The sequence below is a fragment of the Sceloporus occidentalis genome, unplaced genomic scaffold (genome assembly GCF_023333645.1).
Source record: "Sceloporus occidentalis isolate IW3139 unplaced genomic scaffold, rSceOcc1.0.p SCAF_65, whole genome shotgun sequence".
NCBI classification, from domain to species: domain Eukaryota; kingdom Metazoa; phylum Chordata; class Lepidosauria; order Squamata; family Phrynosomatidae; genus Sceloporus; species Sceloporus occidentalis.
Window position 1 is genome coordinate 2018183 of NW_028317045.1, and position 22939 is coordinate 2041121.

The 22939-nt window shown below is 38.7% G+C and overlaps 1 protein-coding gene across 1 annotated transcript in view; it reads right to left on the reverse strand.

Annotated features, from left to right (window-relative positions):
* Positions 1–2756: 2756 nt before the first annotated feature.
* The window catches only part of LOC149286956 (protein transport protein Sec31A-like), a 28956-nt gene continuing 8773 nt past the window's right edge, over positions 2757–22939 (reverse strand). Inside the window, exons 9-29 of the mRNA XM_089493573.1 lie at positions 22735–22887; positions 22032–22277; positions 21184–21258; positions 18956–19033; positions 18499–18574; positions 18139–18317; positions 17787–17913; positions 17486–17631; positions 16889–17062; positions 15779–15940; positions 15450–15542; positions 15349–15365; positions 14653–14725; positions 14083–14233; positions 13048–13374; positions 12425–12463; positions 11371–11445; positions 9823–10088; positions 8982–9101; positions 8298–8369; positions 2757–2936 (exon numbers count right to left, since the gene is read on the reverse strand). Of these exons, the coding sequence (XP_089349699.1) occupies positions 2757–2936; positions 8298–8369; positions 8982–9101; positions 9823–10088; positions 11371–11445; positions 12425–12463; positions 13048–13374; positions 14083–14233; positions 14653–14725; positions 15349–15365; positions 15450–15542; positions 15779–15940; positions 16889–17062; positions 17486–17631; positions 17787–17913; positions 18139–18317; positions 18499–18574; positions 18956–19033; positions 21184–21258; positions 22032–22277; positions 22735–22887 (2829 nt within the window). The remainder of the gene's footprint in view (positions 2937–8297; positions 8370–8981; positions 9102–9822; positions 10089–11370; positions 11446–12424; positions 12464–13047; positions 13375–14082; positions 14234–14652; positions 14726–15348; positions 15366–15449; positions 15543–15778; positions 15941–16888; positions 17063–17485; positions 17632–17786; positions 17914–18138; positions 18318–18498; positions 18575–18955; positions 19034–21183; positions 21259–22031; positions 22278–22734; positions 22888–22939) is intronic.

Below are 22939 nucleotides of genomic sequence, written 5' to 3' on the forward strand. Positions count from 1 at the left end.
GAGGAAGAACGAAGAGGAGGAGGAGGAAAGTGACAGAGGAAAGGTAGGGAGACATTGAGAGGAGGGGGGAGTTGTGAATGAGAGTGATAGTAGTTATACTGTACTATTGTCAATGTGTTGTTCAGTATATAGTGGTGGGAGTTATGCTATACTACCATCATGTCTGACTTTATCTGGTCTGGTCAGCAATATGTAAAAATGATGTGTCCTGGGAAAAAACGGCTGATGTTTTCACCCTAGTCTCAGTACATGATGATAGCAATTATCATATATCATTGCCTGGCTCAGTCCATAGTGATAGTAGTTATGCTGTTCCACTGTAAAGTCTGGCTCAGTATATAATGATAGCTGTTATCCTGTACCATGTCAAAGTCTGCATCAGTATATAATGGTAACAGTTATGCTGTACCACAGTCAATGTCTGGCTCAGTGTATAGTAATAGTAGTTATGCTGTTCCACTGTGATGCCTGGCTCAGTAAATAGTGAAAGATTTATGCTGTACCACCATCAATGTCTGAATCAGTATAATGATTAGCAGTTATGCAGTTTTAAAGTGTGTGTGTGTGTGTGTGTGTGTGTGTGAGATACAGGATCTGCCCCAGGTGCAAAATACATTAGGTACACCCGTTTCCAATTAAACATGTTTTTTTAAAAAGTGCACTGTGTAAAATTTTTGATACTTGCTCATCTTTTTTATTTCTTCAATAACATGTTTCTTAAAAAGAACTAGGAGATTAAAAAACCAAGACATTTACCTGAAACTGACATTTCAGAGTGGAAGGCTGGATCATGAAAAGTCGCTCTATGCCCCGTGCCTCAATGTCCCGTGATGGCAATCACAGAGGTATGAGCAGCCTGGATGTCAGCACAGAAATATTATTCTCGTTAGGGGTCCCAAAAAGACATGCCCTAGGGATTTGAAGATCTATATTGGTCAACTAGTCTGGTGTACTATCACAGACCAGCTGCCTCTGAAGGGGTTTTTCTATGTTTACATGACAGGTACAACTTAAGAGGGGGCACCTAGAGAGATTAACATACACCAGAATATCCAACATGTGCAAGTAATTGTATCCAGCTGAAAACCTAGCAAATGTATTTCAAGAAGCCTACCTCTGCTTTTACTTAGATTTGTTGGTAGAGGTTTTACAGTGGAGGAATGCCTCAATTCTTCGAACACAAGGAATTTGGCATAAATTGTAATCAGTAAAGCTTGTACAGTCCACAAATATGGTTACGGTAATTAACATTGTAGTTTCCACTCCTTGACTTTACTATACATCATGAAGGTGCGGTCTAACCTCAGTCTTCCACTGGACCTTTGCTGACCCTGTATAATAGGTAAATCAGTGATATTTCTTCAGTCTCCTCACCCATGGAATTATACATGATGCAGGACCAACTCAGACCTTCTTGCTTGAGAAACTTTTCAGTGGTGGTATGATTAGTGAACTGATGGTGTTGTTTATTGAGTAAACCCCAGTATTCAATCTGCATGTTATCAGTAATTAGACTATTGCTTCTGCATGCTGACAAACTCTAAAACATGCTACCACACAGGGACATTTATTTTCTTCAGTTGACTTGTTTCTACAAAGTAGACTTTTTTTTAATAATGGCTTGTATTATTTAGTAATGTAGAGAACTGCTACATGTGTGATATGTAGTTTGCCATCTAGACCTACCTTGCCAGCTGCTGTGGACATGTTACATTTTTTGCAGGCATGTGTTAAATTGTTAGATTAGATGGTTAATCAATATCCTGTGCAAAAAGGTGCTCAGTTACCAAGTAAGGACAATTACAAAGTAAATGTACGCTCCCCCCCCCCCCCCCACGTTATCAGTGGCCCAAAGCTGGGACACACTTGAACTTATGATATGGACCAAATAAAAATCAATCACAACCTAATAAGCATATAAATAAAAAAATTGTGATGCTTCTGAAATTACCAATTGGTACGAACAATAAAGAAAGGAAGAAGCACACACACAGCAATAATGTTGGACTTATCTGGGATTGCTGCAGAAGGATGTTGGGTACAGAGGTAACGACATTAGGTAGGTTGTTTTGAAAACTTCAGTTTAAGGGTAATATAACTTGCATCTGAATAAAGTGAAATGAATTTTTGATTTTTATTTTTAAGTTTTTTTTCTTTCTCTCTAAAGGTGAACATGTTTTAAAAAAAAAAAAAAAAAAAAAAAAAAAAAAAAATCTGGTGTAAAATTAAATATATAAGATTGCTCCAATAATGAAGTGCCAGGTCTGGTGGCATATTCCTTGTTTCTATAGCTCCTAGATCCATCCCCCAAAACATTAAATATATGAGGCATCATGTAGTATGTGTAAGTGCTGACATTAAAAGGCAGGTGAAGAAATAAAACAATATTTCTAAATTGGGATCTCATTTTATTCAATATGATGCATGTTTGGCAAAAAAAGCACTGTTATTTCTGAAATGTACGTGAAAAAAGCTGCAGCTAATGGGGAAAAAACATGATACTGGCCTCCTGAGTTCTGACATGCTGTAAAAATCCCATCGAATACTATTATATTCAGAGAGAAAATGGAAATAAAACTGTAAATACCAAAATAAAATAGAGAATAAATTCTGGAATTCATGGTATTTCACGTTGCGTTTAAAGTCACAGAGTTGATTTCTAGAAAATTAAAAACATGCCAGTCCGTGGTACACTTTTATTCTCAAGGATAAGTGTGTGTGTTGAAGATAATGCTTGGAGTCTTTGAGAAGAGCCTTCACACTCCAAGCTTGTTTGCCTGGGTAAGGACAACTTTGAGAACTGGCATGAACGCAGATGTTTCGCTGAAGTTACTGGTAGAAACTATGTGTGTATGGATGTTAAGGCCTTCCATGTAGTTCCGGGACTCAATACTTCTGGCAATGCTGTGCAAACCTGCGATTATTGCAGGGGAGAGCTGAAACAAAAAGTAAACATCTCAAAAAAAAAAGGTTAAGAAAACAAGGCTACATGAAACGATTAAGATCTGTGATTCTATGTGAAACACTATGTGTGCCCTTACAATAAGTAGTTTTTAATAGTGGAACCAGGCTGGTGCATTTAATTCGTTTGATTTTCATATTACAGTATATAATTTAAACATAGGATCACTTTGACCTGTAAACTCATGCTAACTATTTATGACCACTATTCCATAGAGCTGTAAAAAGACAGTTTTAATATCAATAAAACATTTGTTATTCTGCTCCCAAAATCTCCTTAAAAAAGGTCTGGATTCCATATTGTACTGATAGTTTATTTGATTTGTCACTTCCCACCATTCTACCTCCTTTGTCTTTCTCCATTTCCTTGTGATACATTATCTTAGCCGCTGAACATATATGAACAAATTTCGCTGCTCGCTAGTTATTTCTGGAGGGCTAGAAGGAAGGTCTATGGCAGGGGCGTCCAACGTGCGGCCCTCCAGCTGCTGCAGGACTACATCTCCCATACTCCTCAGCCAGCCCCTTACCTGAAAGAGCATTATGGGAGATGTAGTCCTGCAGCAGCTGGAGGGCCGCACGTTGGACGCCCCTGGTCTATGGGGAGAGTGTATTTGTAGAGAACAGGGAATTAATCAGACGTGTTAACCTCTCACAACCCCACCAGATATGGAGGAAAGTTCCCCTTTCCTTGCTACATCTACATCACGTGGGTGGGTTTGATCTATTTTATACATTTTCGTCGGAACCATATACCACTGAAACGAGATTTTATAATGGAGTTCTGCTAAGGTTATACAATGTATGCTATTCCCGACTAGTTGTATCCCCCGTATCCATTCTTCAGGGTCAATCGCAATACTGAACTCTGTCTCCCATTTTATTAAAAATGAAGCCTTTGAATCATTCTCTAATTTCCATATGAGTTTGATTGCTCCTGTTATTTGCATTTCTCTATTTTGTATTTCCAGAAAATCTATCAGCTCATGAGATAAGATCATTTCTCTAGTACTCAAGAAGTTTTTAATTCTAAGATAAGTAAAGATTTCCCGTGCGGGGAGAGCAAAATTCTCCTGGATCTGAGTAAATTTATTTAATTTGTCTAAATCTCAGAGATGAAAAATTCCATTATTCATCTGTAAATCATCAATACTCAAATTATTTGAATTGGAGAAGATGCTGGGAGGGATTTTATTACATCGAATTTTTTTCTTAAGCATTTGATAGTGTGTAGAACTACTCTAATTACAGAATTAGAATTTAAGAAATTTAATTTCCTGTAGCTATTGACCCAAAATAAACTGTATAAATCAATGTTCTCCACTTATATCCTCCAGTCTTAACCATAATGGTTCCTCTCGGTCCCTCCTATCCCAGGACAAAAAATGGGTAATCATACATGCGTCATGAAAGTGTTTTAAGTCTGGACAAGCTAAACCTCCCCTTTTCAATGTTTTTGTTAGTATTTGTTTGGATGTTCTTGTTTTTTTATTTAACCATATATATTCCAAAATTATTTTCTGGAACTGTTGGATGAGTCTTGGGTTCACTCTAAGTGGAATTGATTTTAGGAGATAAAGTATCTTCGGAATGATATACATCTTAACCAGCTCTATTCTTCCCAATCAGGATAGTTCAAGATTCTTTCAGGCCACCAAATTCCCCCTGATTTCTCCAAGTAATTCCGCATAATTTGTAACATACTTTCAATTTTAGATGTTATCTTAATGCCCAGGTATTCCAATTTAGTGTTATACCAATTAAAGTTAAACAGAGTAATTTCTCAATATCTCGCTCCTCTAGACCCAAGGTTAACGTTTGCGTTTTGATTACATTTAATTTGTAGTTGGAATAATTACTTTATTCCTCAATCTGTAGCAATGCCTGGGCTAGTCAAAGACAAAGGACGTCATCCGCATACAATTAAATCTTGGGTTCTTGTTTACCAACTATTATGCACGTTACATTTTTAGATTGTCCGATCGTTTCTGCCAAAGGTTCCATAGACAGAATACATAATAATGTGGCCAATAGGCACCCCTGGCGTAACCCATTTTTAATAGTAAGTTGCTCAGATTCTAGCATTGGACCTATAACTTTAGCGCTTGGATTTGAGTAAAGAAGCCTTGTATAATCCTTAAATCTTCCCATAATTCCAAATGTCTGTAAAACCTGATCTAGAAAACCCCAATCTACCCGGTCAAATGCCTTTTCAGCATCTAAAGCGAGGAAAGCAGTCCCGGCATGACTAGGTTCCAGGTTCAAGTATTATCCGCTCCTACCCTGAACAAATCCCACCGGTCTTTATGGACCTATTCTGTGATGGTTTCCTTAAGTCTATCCGCCAGTATTTCGGAGAATAATTTAACATCTAGGTTAATCAAAGAAATCAGTCTGTAGTTCGGAATTTTAGATGGATCTTTCCCAGGTTTTAGAATTTTGAATATCGTGCCGAGGCAATCTTTCTAGAATTGGATACCCTTAATGATATTGGGGCTATAATGTCATGCAATTTGTGATAGAAGATAGCTGTGTAACCATCTAGGCCCGGGGCTTTGGCCAAGTTAAGTTTGGATATTCCCTTCTTAATTCTGGCCAGAGAAATAGGGAGGTTTAAGCTTGTCCAATTTTTCAGCCGATATTGTTAGCAAAGCAAGCTTAGACAGGAAGTTCAAAGTTGTTTGTTTAGGAGTATTTACTTTGGGTAAGTTGTACAGCGATTTATAGTATTGGCCAAAGGCTGCAGATATGATTGGGCGAAATCAGTTTCTTATCTCCAACTATAATGTTCTTTATTACTTCTTTTTTACACTTGTTTTTGACCCTATTTGTGAGAGATTTGCCTGCCCTATTATTCAAAAAGTACTACCGTATTTGCTCGATTATAAGACGAGGTTTTTTTCAGAGCAAATGCTCTGAAAAATACCCCTCGTCTTCTAATCGGGGTCGTCTTCTAATCAGACCTCAAATAGAGGTCTGATTATGAGACTAAGATCCAGATCCCCCGCACCGCTGCAGGGGACCTGGATCCTCCTGTCTCCCCGCCCCACACTTACTTACCGGTGCTTCCTGCTGTATTGCCGGGGCAGCGGGTTGACGTCTACGCGATCCGCGTAGACAACGTCCGCTGCAGCCGGAAGGAGGTGTGGCTAGCAGCGGGGGTTGTCTGCGTCCGTCGCGGATACCTTCCCCGACTGTCAGAAATCAGAGTTCCCCGCACAGGTGCCGGAACTCTGATCTCTGACAGCCGGGAAAGGTATCCGCGACGGACGCAGACAACCCCCCGCTGCCAACTCCACCTCCTTCCGGCTGCAGCGGAAGGAGACGTCAACCCGCTGCCCCGGCAATACAGCAGGAATTTGGAAGCACCGGTAAGTGTGTGTGCATGTGTGTGTTAAATGGGGGACATAGGGCATTTCTGGAATGCCTTATACCCCTATATGCCACTCTGGCACTTAGGGGGTTAAAAGGCATATTATGGGGCAGAGTGGCATATAGGGAGTTATAAGGCATTTCAGGAAGCAGAGTGGCGTTAAGGGGGCATTTAATAGAGCACTCTGCCTCCTGAAATGCCTTATAGAGTGCTCTATACAATGCCTTTTAACTCCCTTAATGCCACTGCCTCCTGGAATGCCTTATACCTCCCTATATGCCACTCTGCCCCATAATATGCATTTTAACCCCCTAAATGCCAGAATGGGATATAGGGGTATAAGGCATTTCTGGAGGCAGAGTGGCACATAGGGGGTCAAAAGGCATACCATGGGGCACAGTGGCATATAGAGGGTTAAAAGGCATATCATGGGCCACAGTGCCATATTGGTGTGGCAAGCCTGGGGGCAGATGTGCGTAACTGGGGGACAGGTTGGAAAATACAAGGAAATAAAAACAAAAAAAATATTTTTCTCAATCATAGCTTTTATTTAAAAAAATAGTTTACATGAATTAACATTTACTGGTAAAACTTTTTTCCTTTAGGGTCGTCTTATATTCAGGCTTTTTCTTTTTTTCCTAAGTTAATATTCAGATTTTGGGGGGTCGTCTTATAATCGAGCAAATACGGTATTTTGGGCGTAAATATAGTAGGGATTCATTATTATCAAATAATTTGGATTTCATTTTCTCTTTAATTTGATTCATCTGTATACCGATTTTTTTCATCTAATTTATCTTTATGGATTCTTTGAAGTTTTGCTAAATCTATATATAACTCTGGTAGAGTCTCTTGTTTGTTACCCTTCTTCCCTTTATTTGCACCCGTTTTGATAAGGGAGCCCCGGATAACGCATTTGAAGGTACTTCAAAGAGTGATGTCAGAGACCTCCCCATTATCATTAGGCGCAATAATCTTTCGCTTCTCTCAATAAATTGTCTTTATTTTTATCTGATTTTAGGAGGTTTTCATTAATTATCTATAAAAATTTTAAAGGCCTGAATGACTTATTCCTGTACACTGGGTCACTGAATTTCTATCAATCTTATAGGCTATAATGCAGTTGTAATCACCACCCATTATTAATCTACCCATTTGAATTTGTTCAATTCTGGTCATTAGCTGTTCTAAAATTTTTTCAGGGTGATTGATTAGGAGCATAAATATTGACAATGGAATATCTTATATCATTTTTCTTGGCTATAAGTATCTGGTTTCTCCCATTTCTATCACTTTCGTCGTAAACGTTAAAATTTTAGCTTGGTGGAGATCTTCTTCTGACCTTCCAAGTTAGCGTGGTATATAATTGGAAAGCGCGCATATATCCACAAATTTAATGGAGAGGTTACTCAATGTGTCTCCTGCATTAATGCCACATCGATATTTTCTATGAGGGGATTATAGAGAAGGCCCCTCTTCTGAAGTGAGTTTAGTCCCTAACAATTCAGGGACATTAATTTCAGTGTTGTTTATATCATCCCTCCCAGCTTGCTCTGAATTATTTTTTTTACTCCCTCTCATATTAATCTTGGCAACCCCTAGCTCAACCAACAGAAACATACATACAACTTTCGTTCTAATAACTTTCAAACGTTTAGTATTGTTCTAATTAACACTCAATATAATCCAGCTGCCGCCGCAGGAAGCCTGAGGCGACTGGACCATGTGACAGCTATTATCTTAAATTATTCTTCCTTTCTTCCGCCTAACCCATCTCCCCTCTACTTTCCCCTTCCTTACCTTAAACGATATTAGCACGGAAAATATATATATACAGCAACAGTTTTTAGAAAGTTTCAGATCGAATCTAGATGTGCTTGTAAGTAGCTGTGGGTCCCATTAAGCAGAAGAATACAGAAAATGGACACATGAGCCAATGATACAGATACATTTTTGCACTTACTGTTTGCTCTCTTAGCTTGTCATACAGGGACTCCAGGCGTTTGTTTGCTTCATCTAGCTTCCTTTTTGTTTGCTGGAAAAGAAATTAAATAGCTAGGCATTAAATGATGCTCATTCCTTCTAGGGCATTAACATCTGTACATGTACAGGCTCAAAATGCATTGTTTTCAATGGGTTTAGGGACCACCCATTGTCCTTAAGGGGTTAAAATGATGTGACCTGTGACTATAGGACATGTACTAGGCAGGCCCAGTGTAATAGATTCTCTTGTCTTGTCAGCTACAAGGAGAAGGGATGAATATCCATCATACTGCAAATTATTTTGGTGCACATATCAGCTATTAATTCTAGTATATGCCTACACATTATGCTGTTATGTCCAACCAGGATTTTGTAGGCAACCATCAAGGCAATACGCAATGTCATTTAAATTAGTCATAGAATAAATGCAGTTACTGTCACATTGGTTTACGCACAGATACAGCTATCTTCTTGATTAATAAAATATTAAACAATCAAACCTATATAATTATATGATACAGAGATGAGCGAAGGGAACAATTTTGGGTTCATGATCATCATGGACTAAAACAAAATATTATTTGTATTATCCAAGTCAAGTAATCTTTATCTCAAACACTTGATATTCATAGACAATGCATCAAGAAAGAAATTGTTTATACACCTGGTCAACAGCAGAAGACAAACATCTTTGGATAAGGGCCTCAAATGTGCTTTTCAGAATAAGGTGCTCCTCAGGGATCGGGTTCTTGGTGATCTTTTCAGCAGGCAGAGTGTGTATAGCCTACAACAAAAGCATATTTTTTGTGTAAATTATACAATTGTTAGATGACATCAAATTCTCTTGATTTCAGTAGTGTTTAAAGGGTAGATAAGGCTGCTCTAGAGATTTGCCAGAATTCTGGTACTTCAAATAATAGTCAGTGAACTGGTAAACTTGCAAAAGGCCGCTAACAACTGTGATTGTTAACCTGTATGCCAAGGGTATCCAACATGCAGCCCTCCAGCTGCTGCAGGACTACATTTCCCATACTCCTCTGCCAGCCCCTTATCTGAAAGAGCATTATAGGAGATGTAGTCCTGCAGCAGCTGGAAGGCCACAGGTTGGACACTCTTGCTCTATGCCATAGCCAATCACCAGGGACATGTGAGGTTCAAAGTTTAGAGCAGTGAGAGTTTATGCTCCCTACTGTAAGAGGGATAAAACTATTGTGTAAAAAAGCAAGTTAGAGACATGTGGTTAGCCTTTTAGGCCCATTTTGCTAGTGGTATGGATCTTACATGGTAGGCACTTAAACTTAATGGGCATTTCAGAAGCGCAATGGGTCCATGCTGTGATTATTACTTAAGGCTGCCCAAGCTGATACTTACTAAATAACATGCATATTTTATCTTAACAGAAGTGACTACTGCTTCCAAAGCAAGCATTAAGTAGAAATGTTAAAATTACAACAGAAATACTGAACCGGCAAGGATTTTGTTTGAAATAAAATATTTGAAGAGACCTGTATGTTGTTTCCAATAGTAGCTCCAGGAACCCCATCTTTATTGGCCTTTGAAGGATCTAGGTACACTCCTGGCTGTCCAAGATGGGGCTGCATGGTTGAAAAGAGATTTGGTGCTCCTGGTTGAACCGAGGATGCTGATGAAGGTTGAAAAGGTACTGATGGAACAGATGCTGCAGAAACTGGAACCTGCTGCTGCTGAGACCGTGAATCAGCTATAGGATTCATTATGGGAGCTGTGATTGGAGGGGGTGGTACATAATTTTCTAAAACCTTAAAAGAGACAGACAGACAAGAACTGAGTGCCATCTTATAGGCCTTACAAACTGCACATTTAACATCTATCACTGTTTGATCTGGACAAAAACATGCACATGGGCAGTGTGTTTAAACCTGGCCTTAAAACCTATGTTTTTTTGTGGGGAATAGGGCTCTGGTCTATTATATTAAAAAAAAAAAAAAAGTGCCATTTCCACTTTATTACAGAACCACTAAACTTTTTTCCTTGCAGCTTGCATTTTAGTAGTTACAAGAGAAAACAAAAAAGTAACAAGTCTTCATAGGATTAGGTATCCCGTTTTGTGACTTGCCCTGTGAGTACAAAGGTCTGATGAATCCGGATAAGCACGGTAGCATCTGCACCTGTATCTCAGGGAAAGACTCTGATGTCTGAACTGTGACCTTTGCCAAACGATCCCCTAAAAAGCTAGTCTATCAACCTGACATGACTATGCTGGAAGTTAACCCTGTCTTTCCATATTGTCAGTCTGAAAGCCGCTGATAAGGCTGCCTGTCTCTCAGACCCATTGCCAAAGGTGCAGAAAATCAAGTACTGTAGCCATGCAGTCTGCCAGGGCCGGGCCAAGACATAATGCCGCCTGGGTGAAGTTTGAAATGCCGACCCCCCCCCTCCTTATCTACCCTTCCTCTCCCTACCTTCTCATAATCTACCCCCTCCCTCTTATCTACCCTACCCCCCCCTTTGTACTTCACTTACCTTTCAGCAGTCCTGCGGTGAGTCTCCCTGCTCTGCCACGGTGCGCGCTGCTTCAATGCTGAGCGCCGGAAATGACGTCATATTCCGGTGCTCAGCATTACAAGCCGGCACAGGGACCAAGCTAGAGGGCTCGCAGACTAGAGAGAGGGGCGCTGAGCAGGTACTGAAAACTTGATAAGCGAAAACCACTTGGCGCCCCTCTCTCTCCACCGCTGAAAAGAAGAAAAAAAGGCGCTTGGTGCGGCAAAGTGCCGTCTGGGGCAATTGCCCCACTCTGCTCCAGGCCCTGCAGTCTGCATTTACATTTGTTGGAAAAATGGGTCATTCTTAAGTGCATTCTTAACTGCGATAGGATAGCACCTTTGCAATAAGTCACTTCGTGAAATTTCATCACGCTAGATATTCCACGGTCAACGGTAATCGGTGGTATTGGAAAGTGAAAGTGTTTGAAACAGAGTTTTATGGAACGGTTTTCCATGGCTACATTCAAGCCTCACATCACCACGTACAATACCAAGCATTGGTTCGAATGGTGTAAAGGATGCCGCCACTGAGCTCTGGAGCACATACCTTTTTCTTTGAAGTTCTGCTCAGCGCTGGGGGATCGTTCCAACCATTTTGAGGTCCTGCAAGAAAATGATTTTGTTAGTGTTGAAAAAGCATTTTTGGAATGCATCTAACACATAATTTGCAATTACGCTGCATGGTATAGCAAAAAAAAAAAAAAAAGAAAAGAAAAGAAAAACCAAAAATTTGCACAAGCACTTTGGACACTTTAGTGTTCTGCTTCAATCTGGTATTAAAATGATCCTACATTCATTGATGGAAAATGGATCTGATGCCACCAAATATTAAACCTAAATATATAAAGGGGGGGAGGGGTGTTCCTGTTAAGATACTGGGATACTTTAAGGTAAAATAAAAAGCTTTCATGTAAAAATATTTGTATACAATTTGTGCTTTTTGGCTTCAATGGCAGACCTAAAATTTTTCTAGCAGTTAATGCGAAGACAAAATCAAACATAATTCATCTGAAGCCAGAGAGGCATCTTAAAACCGTAGACTGGCATAAATAATTTAATTTCTATATAGCGAGGTAGCGGTTTTAAAAAGGTATTTTAAAAGTGGCAGGGCTTATGTGGAAGCACATTTTTTTTATTATAGGGCGACTCCTGTTTTAGACACTGTTTACAAAGTGACACTACTATTCAACGTTCTAGCTTGGATGGCCCCCTTATAGCTCTTCTCCGATGAAGCTATGACATGTTCGGGGAATTTGTGGCTTTTAACACCAGTTATACAGTTGTAGATTGCCTAAATGATCCTGGGGTGGCAAAACATCTCAGGGGTAAAAGGAGACATCAAATCCATGAGGGAAAATAAGCGCTTCCAGATAAACCTGTGATTTTTCATTACTGACAGATAGTCATTAGTGGAAATACAATATATGGCAAAGAAACAATTGTTTAGTCCCAATTTAAATGGAATGTGCCATTATTTTTTTTTTGTAAATTCCACAATTTGGTAAGCGTAAGCAAAAAAGCTTCAAAGATTTGCAGTCTACAATCTACTGTCTACTGGGTGCTTGCTGCAGCACTTGTTCACCTTGTGGGTAATTCCTCATATCTTGAGCAGAGAGATATTCTGAAGGTGAAATGCAAAAAAATATTTACAATGCAAGGAAATTATGTAATTCATATAGCGTTCAGATTTGGGACATTATGCTATTTCATCAGAGGCAGCACACCTCGCTGCTCATAAATTAAATTGGCCATCACAGATGCTGTTGTGCATATTCTAATTCTCTGATCGTTACCAGCTAGAATGGTGTTTGATAGCAGCTTAAATAAACTGTCCATGTTTGAACAAACAATAACCAAGTAGTGTTTAGGAGAGACATAGAAAAGCTTTTTGTTCTTATACATGCATGGGAGAGCTCCTAAAAGCAGGGGGCGATTTAAATATATCCCAACATGCAATGCACATAGCCGTGTATTTTTGTTTTAGCAGTATGCACATATCATAGAAGTGCAGACATTTTGCAAGACGTTAGCATACTAACGAATGAAAACCCCCTTTTTTGGTGCTACACTCATATCTGCTTGTTACACATAATGTTATGTGCAACACGGACATTTGTGCACAGTGTCCAAGTTTACAATTAAATCAACTACCCTAATTCTCAAGGTGATGTAATCTAATCTCCCACCCCCAATTCATGCTCAGACCTGTTCTTTGGGATGCAGGCAGCTCACTGGTGGCAGGCAGAGTACCTGTAGGTCCAGAGGGAGGAGGTGGATAAGGAGCAGAGGTAGTAGGAGCTCCAGGTCCGCCATGCTGGAAGGATGCTCCAGGAGGAGGAAGAGAAGAGGAAGGAGAAGAGGATGATGATGCAGCTGGGGGCTGCACAGAGTAGTTTGGCTGAGGAGCAGAGCGAGAAGAGGAGGCATAAAGAGAATTGTGGTAGGAAGAAGCAGAAGGAACGCTGGCTGGTTGGGGCTGATAGACGGCCGATCCCCCAGAACCGTAAGAGTATTGTTGGGATTGCAGATAAGCTACACAGAACAAAAGGAGGAAGAAAATAAAAGTTAGCATTTGAGAAAAACAAATGATATTTTTTATTGTTTTCACAATCCCAATTACTAATAAAACAATATGTGGGCTGTCAACTTAAATCATTTCCAAAGTGACAAGGGGTCTCAGTTACAACTGCAGTTGAGCCCACTAAGCTTTTTCTTGCAAGGAGAATTGATTTGGTCCTTGGTAAAGTCATACATTTTACTGGGCCAACACAAACATAGAAAAGATGCACATTCACATGGAATAGCATTCCATTTGAAGGGGCCTCTGAAGATGCTGAAAGCATGTGGTTTTTATATTGCTTTCGGTCTGTATTAAAAGTTAATACCTTTCCTGACTATGATTGCATCTCCTCTTGGACCAATATTTCTACATTCATTACCCTTATTATGATCCATTTATTATGTATTTGCATTAGACAGCTGCCAGGATTATTGTGAAATAAAAGAGGTGGATATAGTGGGGATTCTAGAAAGGTACTGCACTATTGGATTTAAAAGATTATGATGTACAGGTCCACAGGTTCATTTTCCACACCAATTTTGAATTAAGGAAACTTAATAATTAAGTATCAATACTCAACTTCTAGTAACGTCTGAAATTAATCAGATATCGGATTACTCACTGATCTGTGTACTTCAACATAGTAAAGGACATTAAACGGTGCACAGGATGATACATACGCTGAGGATATGGTTGACGGGGGCCCATGTGAGAGTTAAAATTGTAAGACACCGTGCCAGAATCTGGTTGTGGTGGTGGTCCAGTAGTAGCAGGAGCAGATGGATAAAGGTTTCCTGGAATGTTAAAACCAGCAGCAGGGGGATGGTCTCTCTGAAAACACACAATATAAAAAAAAAAATAAAAAAATCCAGAGGGCTATCTTTAATATATTTCAAGGAAAATGACCATGCAGCTGCACACTTTAATTTCATGTTTTAGAAAATGCCCTAAACTATGTTTGTTAGTTTGACCACTTAAAAGAACAATGCCAGTGCTTAAATGTCACAAATGTACAGTTTTAAAAAAAAAATTTTGTTTCACGTCCAAAAATTCCTAAAGAAACCTATTTGAGATGTGCAGAAATAAACATTTATCATCAACTCCTGGTGTAATGTACTATTAAACCACAGAGGGCATTGTGTCCAGACAGGGCTTTAACCCCTTAAGTTCCCTATGGACATACATGTACATCCTAAAAAGGCATTCAATAAAGCCCCTTAAGATGTACATGTATGTCCTGACATTCTTACAGCGGCCTGGACTTCCTCCCCGTCAGCAGAAGCCAGCTTCACCGACTGATCGTCTGAAGTGAACACCAATAAGCTGTTACATAAAGCAAGTATATGGAGACACCCATTCACTATGCCAAACCTATTCAGCAATAAGTATTAAAATTACTACCGTATATGATACTATGTAAGAGATTAAGGTGGACATCTAGAACATAAAAGATATGTATGTCTCTGGGCCATAAGATACCAAAAACCCCTGTACATGAAGGGGTTAAATTGCAGGAGAGTCTCAGTGGGTTTAAAGGCAGCGCAGTCCCACTGATTCAGCTCCTTGGTAAGCAATACAAGCCTGTAAAATTAGACAGAATATCCCAAAGTTGGGGTACGTTGACGTAGTGATGGGCAAAGCAATTTATGGCCACACAGTGAGACGGAATCCCCAATATTTGTGCCCCAGGTGCTTTTAAATAGTATTTACTGCGCTGAAATTTAATTTCAGTTGAAACTTTATAACCTAAAGTAAAATAAAAGTTACAGACTGTTCAGACAGGAAACGAATATAACATGTCACAACTTACCTTTATAAATCAAAACGAATTGCCAGCAAGAATGATAACTAAATCATTACCCCTATTCAGAATGCTTCTATATGACAACTCAAACGGAAGGACATCAAGAATATACTTAGAGTGAATTGGCTACAGAGGAACAAACACATGCTCCTCGCGTTTCTAAGGAGAATAAAAACTTCACAAAATTAAGAAGAGGAAATAGGGGAGAAAGACGCAAATCTGCCTAGGATTGCCAAGTAATACCTGAGTGTCATAGGAAGCAGCAGCAGATGAACAGCCACTTTGGGCAGTAGGGATTTTGTTACTCCAGGAAGTGACAGTAGGGGCAATTCTAGCCTGAATTAAACAAAGAAATAACAATCACCGGAAAAAAAGAAGAAAGCCTCAACTCTAAGGGCAGTTTCATTGATGTTTGGAAAATATGTCCAACAAAAAACGTAAAATATTGTATTAAGTTTTGCATGCGGCTTAAATTTTCTAAGCTTTAGTAGTTGACCCACTAACACTTTCATGCATACCGATATGTCCTGAGCAATCCCTACTGATGCTAAAATACTGGTGTAAAGGTTTACCTGAGGGTAATACTTAGCATCCCTGCCTGGTTGCATACAAGATGGACCATGCTGTGGCCCCACTACCACTCCTCCTCCTCCTCTGGTAACGCCAGCTGTGGGAGTCAAACCATCTTCTCCCTGGGCTCTCGACAACCGGTCTCGTAAGTGCATTATGTTAAGCTACACACAAAAAAAAAACAAAAAAAAAAAACACCACAGCAATTATCAGAAAAGAAATTACAAAAAACCTTGCTGCAGACATCCATGTAAGTCCAGTGCCATACAAGCAAATGTTGACGAGTGATGCAATATATTATTTATTGGGCTATTTAGTGCTTGAGTAGAATATTACTTTTAAAGCAACACCAAACAAAACCTAGGACAAAATCAAAGTGGTTTTTTTATTATTATTTTTTTAATTATTGCAAGTTATGGTGTACTTTTTATAACCTGAAAATGACAAATTATTTAAAAAAAAAAAAAAAAGTATTTAGTTTTGAAACTAAAACACTTCTGGCACACAGTAGCATACCTAAGGAGCTGGGCCCGCAGCTTACTGCTGTAGTGCTCACACACTGTGCAAGGTAACTTTTCCCACCCAGGTTCCTGCTTCCCCTGGGTGGGAAAAGAGTTTCCTCACTCAGTTTGTTTGTAAGCTGCAGGCCCCGGTTGTCTGTGTGCCCTCAGTGATGCTCGGCCCCTGGACCAGTGAAATATGCGTAAGAGTGAATGGGTGAATGAATAAGTTATTGAGCGAGGGTTTAGGGGCAGAAACGGGAAAGGCAGTGTGTGGGGGGCAGAGGTGGCACAGGCAGGTTGTTTGAGGGGCCTACCACATAAATGTCTGACTTAGTGATATTGGTTATGCTCCACTGCTGTCAATGTCTTGCTCAGTGTGTAGTGACGGGAGTTTTGCTGTTCCATATCTGTTTAGTAAAAGGTTATATAAATAAAATAATTAAAAGACCAAATACTCTAGGTTAGCCCCCGCTTAATTTCATATTGCTAAATTTCAAGTACATTCAAAGCAAGTCTAAAAGAGGTCAGTGACTGAAGTTTTTGTTGGCTAAAGTATTTAAAATAGTGTAATATAAAAAAAAAAAAAGCCCACAGACACACTTTGCTCACCTGGTTGGTGTTGACTGGCAAGAATGCCATAGCAGCCGCAAGGCTGCCCTGCGCAGCCAACAGATTGGCATATTGACTCATCTTCTCAGCCAGAAGGGCCCCCACATCCTTTGTTTCCACAGCTTGAGTAACTTGTACTGCTCTACGAAGGATAACTACTTTCTCAATGAGATCCTAATGAAAAGAGATTCATCATTCTTACTGGTTACACATTCACACACAAGAGCTTTCCAAGTAGTATGTTTTTTTTCTCTTTAATTTTTTCCCTCTTAAATCAATAAATTTACAAAAAAAAAAAACTAATCTGCATTGACGTCTACGGCAAAAAAAAAATTGCTTATGGGATTAAACACGTTTAAATTCACATTACATTACATACAGCACACAGGAAATGTAAAGATGGATCAGATCACGCCATGCTACAATAGGCATTGCTTTAAGGTTAAGCGTCCATTTAGTTTTTAGCTCCATTTATTCTAAATATGCCCTTTTATAGCATCCATGTACATGTTGAATGGCCAAAAAAAAGAAGAAAGTTAAGCTATTGTTGGAAATTCTATGTTCTATCAAGTCTCATTGCCCCACAAAGCAACTGACCTGTAAAGACAGTGGAGTTGTGCCATCCTGAGCTCTGGTCCAGCAGGCAACAAGTTTCTCAACATTTCCTGCACAAATGTAACACAGACAGGCTTGTGCCTGAAGAGGTCCATCTCCTTCTTTCTCCAGTCTGGACCCCAGCAGATCTAAAAGAAAAGCAAATAAAAACTAAATGCATGCATTTTTCTGCGTGCATCACTGTCATCAGTCCTCAATTTAGAGAGCACAAAAAAACACCAGCCATTAACGCAAAATTTACATTGGTAAAGAAATCGTGTGAGGAGTGTAGTAGCAAACATACCACACAGAGCAGAAAACTCCTCAGGCTTTGCGTAAGTCAACACAGCAGCCAGGGCTTCCCTCCAGTTCTGCAGGTCACATGACTGCACAATTTCTTTCCAGTTTTTGGTCACTACAGCAGTGATAAGCTGAGAAATACATGATATCTTCAGTTAGCTCCAAATAAACCTTTCAGTCATTAAAAGCACTTTTAAGCAGGGGAGTAATGTTTTTTATGGTAGTACGAGTCTTAACAAAATGCCTGTTTAAACAGAATTTAATGAGCTTTACATTAAAGGCTAAATTGCCAGATTTATATATTTTTTTTTTTCTTTTGAGTGAACCCAAAAGACCTTTCCGCATCTTATGCGTACCCTGGTTATTTTGCTTTGACTCTTAGCAAAGTACTTTGTTTGTGTTCTAGCCAGGAGATCAGGACCACCTGCTATGGCCAGTATGATGGCATCGGCCATGCGGTTATCATGTAAACAAAGGTCGACAGCACTTTCAAAGTTGCCAGTCAGCAGTGCCTGGGTAATGAGACCATCAACATCTACAGAAAGAAAAAAAAATACTATGAGCAAGTAGCCATTAAAAATAGTAAATTACATGACATGTAACTACTCTATGGCAATAAATACCACTTTGTGTTAACCTCTATGGTTGAACAGCATAAATGCTGTATGTCTTATAGTCTTTAAGGGGAAAAAAAAATATATAAAAGACCTTATTACCTCCGCATACTGAGATGTTGAATGTTTCACCAGCTGAAATGGAATCATTATTTTCATCTTTCTCTGTGTTTGAAATCTAACGAAATACAAAGACAATAATAAATTATCGGCACTATTTAACGTGCATTCATGTAAACCACACTTAAATCTGTGATACCTAAAAGAACGGTTAGCACACAATCCTAAAAGTAACCCAATCGTAAATAGCATGTCTCATGTTTTGTGACACAAATCACGAATCAAGGCAATCGGGGGGGACTTCAATGTATGGCGACTAAAAAGTAACATGGTTCCTGGGGATATAACTCTTAAACAGACCTTTTCACTTATATCCAGATGAACCTTTTTTTACTGTATGGAAACATGTATACATACAATTTCATTTTTACTATAAAATACTTAATTAAGGTCTACCAAAAAACACATACACACACACAAAAGTATAGGAAATAAGTACCTCCCCCAAGAACTGATCATCTGTTGGTTGACTTCCCTCATCATCGCTCTCAAGAGCCTGGTCAGGTTTTTTCAAATCCTTTTATGGCATTTGAATTTAACATAAGGAAAGGTGGAAGGATTAAAGAAAAAAAGACAAATCAAATGAAGGCATGCTTGATTAGAGGAATAAGATTTATTAAACTGTGTAGCATTAACATTTCCTTCTGATCATGGTGCAGTTCGCACAATACACATCAAAATGTGAAATGCACTAATCCCGCATAAAACATTTGAAGAATTTACACCGTCAGATTGTAATGTATGTATAGCCAAACATGTTGCAGTGTACATATACATACAGGAGAGGCTTGATTTTTAACTACTGTGTTGATAAAAACATGGTAGGTCCTTTATGAGTCATAAAAAAAATACAGTGAAAATTCCAGTATTGGGGCAGCCATGTCTATAGAATTTATTTGGATCTGAAAATATTACTATTTTCTAAGGCTACACAATTTATAGAAGTCCATGAGAAGTCAATGATGGGTCATAAGTAAATGGTGCCATGTTTTCCCAAAAGCTGTGGATAATTATACATACATATACATGTGTGTGTGATATATATGTATATATATATATATATATACACACACACACACACACACACACACACTATATGGACAAAAGTATTCGGACACCTGACCATTTACACCAACAGGGACTTTGATGATATTGCATTAAAGACATGGTTGGGTGAATTTGGTGTGGAAGAACTTGACTGGCCTGCATGGAGCCCTGAACCTCATTAAACACCTTTGGGGTGAACTGGAATAGAGATTGTGAGCCAGGCCTCCTTGTCCAATTTCAGAAAAGTTAAAGCTGTTATAGCTGAAAGGGGGCATATTAATGTATATGAATTTAGAATGCAATGTCCTCAAAGTCCCTGTTGGTGTAATGGTCAGGTATCTGAACACTTTTGCCCATATAGTGTGTATATAATAATTTGCCCTTAACCCCAAGAAATAAAGCAGAATATTATTTGACATTCAGTAACTTCGCATACAGAAATTACCACTATCATTGAAAGCCGGTTTACTTATTTTAGTTCTTGAGCTTTTGTGGTTTAAATGATTTTAGAAATTAAGCAGATTATAAGCAAAATTGGTATGCAAATACCTTTAGTACAAAAGTAACAACTAAATGATGCAAAAGAAACTTGGGGCTAGATTTATTAAAGGCATTGTTCCATCTACTGTGCAGAAATGAAAAAAGTTAAATCAGCATTACAAATAGGTTTTGTAACTACTGAATGCACAAGCCTTTTCTAGTTAACATAAGGGATTTCCAGTATATTAAGACTAAGGGGAAAATGTACTTCACACCTAATTGGCTGTAAATCCCCACCATACATGGAGGCACGTCTTAACTGCGGAAATAACTTTTTCTACCAATCAACAGCAACAAAGTAAAGTGAAAAATGTTTGCTCCCATTATTTAATCTGGGAATTTCTTAACAGAACCGACAACTGCTGGTTATGATGGCAACAAGTAAAAAAGGAAAGACCTGTGCATACCAGCAGCTGACTGACATTTTAGTATCTGAGCGTGAGAGACAGTGTTAGAGACAGCATGATTTCCCTGAAAATTAAGTACATTTATCCCCAAAAGGTTAGACAAACACAAGTTGGTTCCGCTTCACAGATTTTTGTTACATACTAAACATATTAACCCGACACTAAACATTTAGGCGTGTGACACACACTGTTAACAAGATTTTATACTTCTACCTGCCATTGCCCTGTAGCTTTATACCAATGTAAAACAATAACCTGGGGATGATGAAATACCCAATAGAAAACTTTATTTTTACACTTTTTAGCTGGAAAATACAGACTCTCAAAAAGGTAGATTATTCCACCCAAAATAGTACATTTTATAACAGAATTAGAAAATGTTTCTGGATGCCATTGGGAGCAACACGTGCTTACCCTTCTTCATTAAGTTATCCAATTTCTACGATGGAAAACGTTTTGCTACACCTACCTCATGTGTTTCTTCTGCTATAGTGCTGTTACTTAAAGCCGATGCAATCTGGTATGAGAGGGAAAAAAAGATGGTTCTGTTACAGAAAACACATAGATCCCCCCATAACAAAAGAATCCATTATTTTAATAAGGAAAACAGACAAACTACAGATTGCTTTCCTAGTAACACATGGTAAAGACTGCAGAAACAAAAAACACTTACTTTTGCCACCAAATCCTCCTTTCTGAATCCAAGTAATTCAAGATATTTCCCACGAGAATCATCTTCAAAATTCACCTAAAACAAACCAACCATTTTGACAAAATGCTTGAAAACGGAACTACACTTGAATTTGGTTTAGATTATTTTTCCATTATAGCTAGGGGGCAATTTGGTTAAACTAAGAACTACAGAGAGAGAGAGAGACTATACACATTTGTAAAGAGTCTCGATACACATTTTCAATATTCGGCAACATACGCATGGGCTCCCTTATTTTCAGGTGAATTGGTTAGAAGGGGGCAAATAAGTAATCTGTCCGTGTTGCACATGGATTTATGGTGCTCGGCATAGAATATAAGAGAAAAGCAACAGACAAAACGTTAGAGCTCCTAGTGGATTTTAGGCATTTCTAAAAGGTCCAAGCTACAAGCTATTTTAAAATACATTAGAACAATACTGTCTAGGTTCCAACATTGCTAAGAAAATATAGGGTTGTAAAACACAATAGGACATCACAGCTGGACCAGTTCATAGGCCGAATGGCACAAAACTAAACCGGGGAAAGTGAGGGTTATGCTAGATGCTTTCAAATAACATGTTTAAGTACAGAACAAGGAAAATTGTGAAAATGCATTTTGTGCACATTTGTTTGCGTTGAAAACTTAAAACGTGCTGCAATTTCTTTCAAAAAGCTCTGGTCCAAATATTTATTTATATATATATATATATATATATATATATATATATATATATATATATATATATATATATATATATATATATATATATACACACACACACACACACTTGCAGATAGTTTAGAATAAAAAAAAAATAGAAAGACCGACCTTCAAGAAAGACCACACGTTCTTCTCAAAGTCTGTTTTCGAGTCTTCAATTTTCTTCTGGCAATATTCCAGGAAAGCTCCCGTGCTGACCACATCTTGAAGCTTGTTGGACCGGTTAAGGAATTCCTTCTCAGTAACCACCTGGCTGACGTACACATGAAAGGGTTGGTTTGGGGCTTGTGGATGCTGCTGCTGTTGAGGGGGTTGCTGCTTCGTAGCTTCAAACGTGATTAGTTTTCCTCCAAACTGCAATGAGCAAAATTATTTAACTTGAAAAGTGTCCACAAAATGATGTGCCGATAAACCCCTGCTTTATCGTTACCCAAATTGCCCAACAGAAACATGGTACAGCCCGACCAAATAAGGTTCTCCGAGTATATCATAGTGGGAAACATATGGCATCATCCTATGATTTTCTTGCACAACGTAACAATAGTCTTTGCATTTAAGTTACCAAATATGTATTTTATTTCAAAAGCGTTAATTTAAAAAAAAAAAAAAAACTTTTAAAAATCATAATTTATCACAAGGCTACTTTTCTACGATTCTTAAAATCTGAAAGTTCAGGTTTCAAAATGTTATCCCACTTGATTGCTTAACTCACGCTCGGACTCCGCTAATGGTGATACAATCCTGGATTTCTAGAGGGTATTGTGGTGTTGGAGTTACAATCATTCACGAATAAACAATTCAAGTCACTCACAGAAAATGAAGCCCCAACAGGTCGTCGCAGCCACTTTGGGGGTTTCTTCAAAGGAAGAACAGTGCTTTGCTTGGCAGGCTGTTGAGGGAGCTGCAAAGGAGGAAGTGGTTGCCCCGTGCCAAACGGATCCATGTTTCCAAATGATGATGAAAGCTATGAAGAAAACACATGAAAATCACAGCTTTAACGGCACTGTGCATTACAG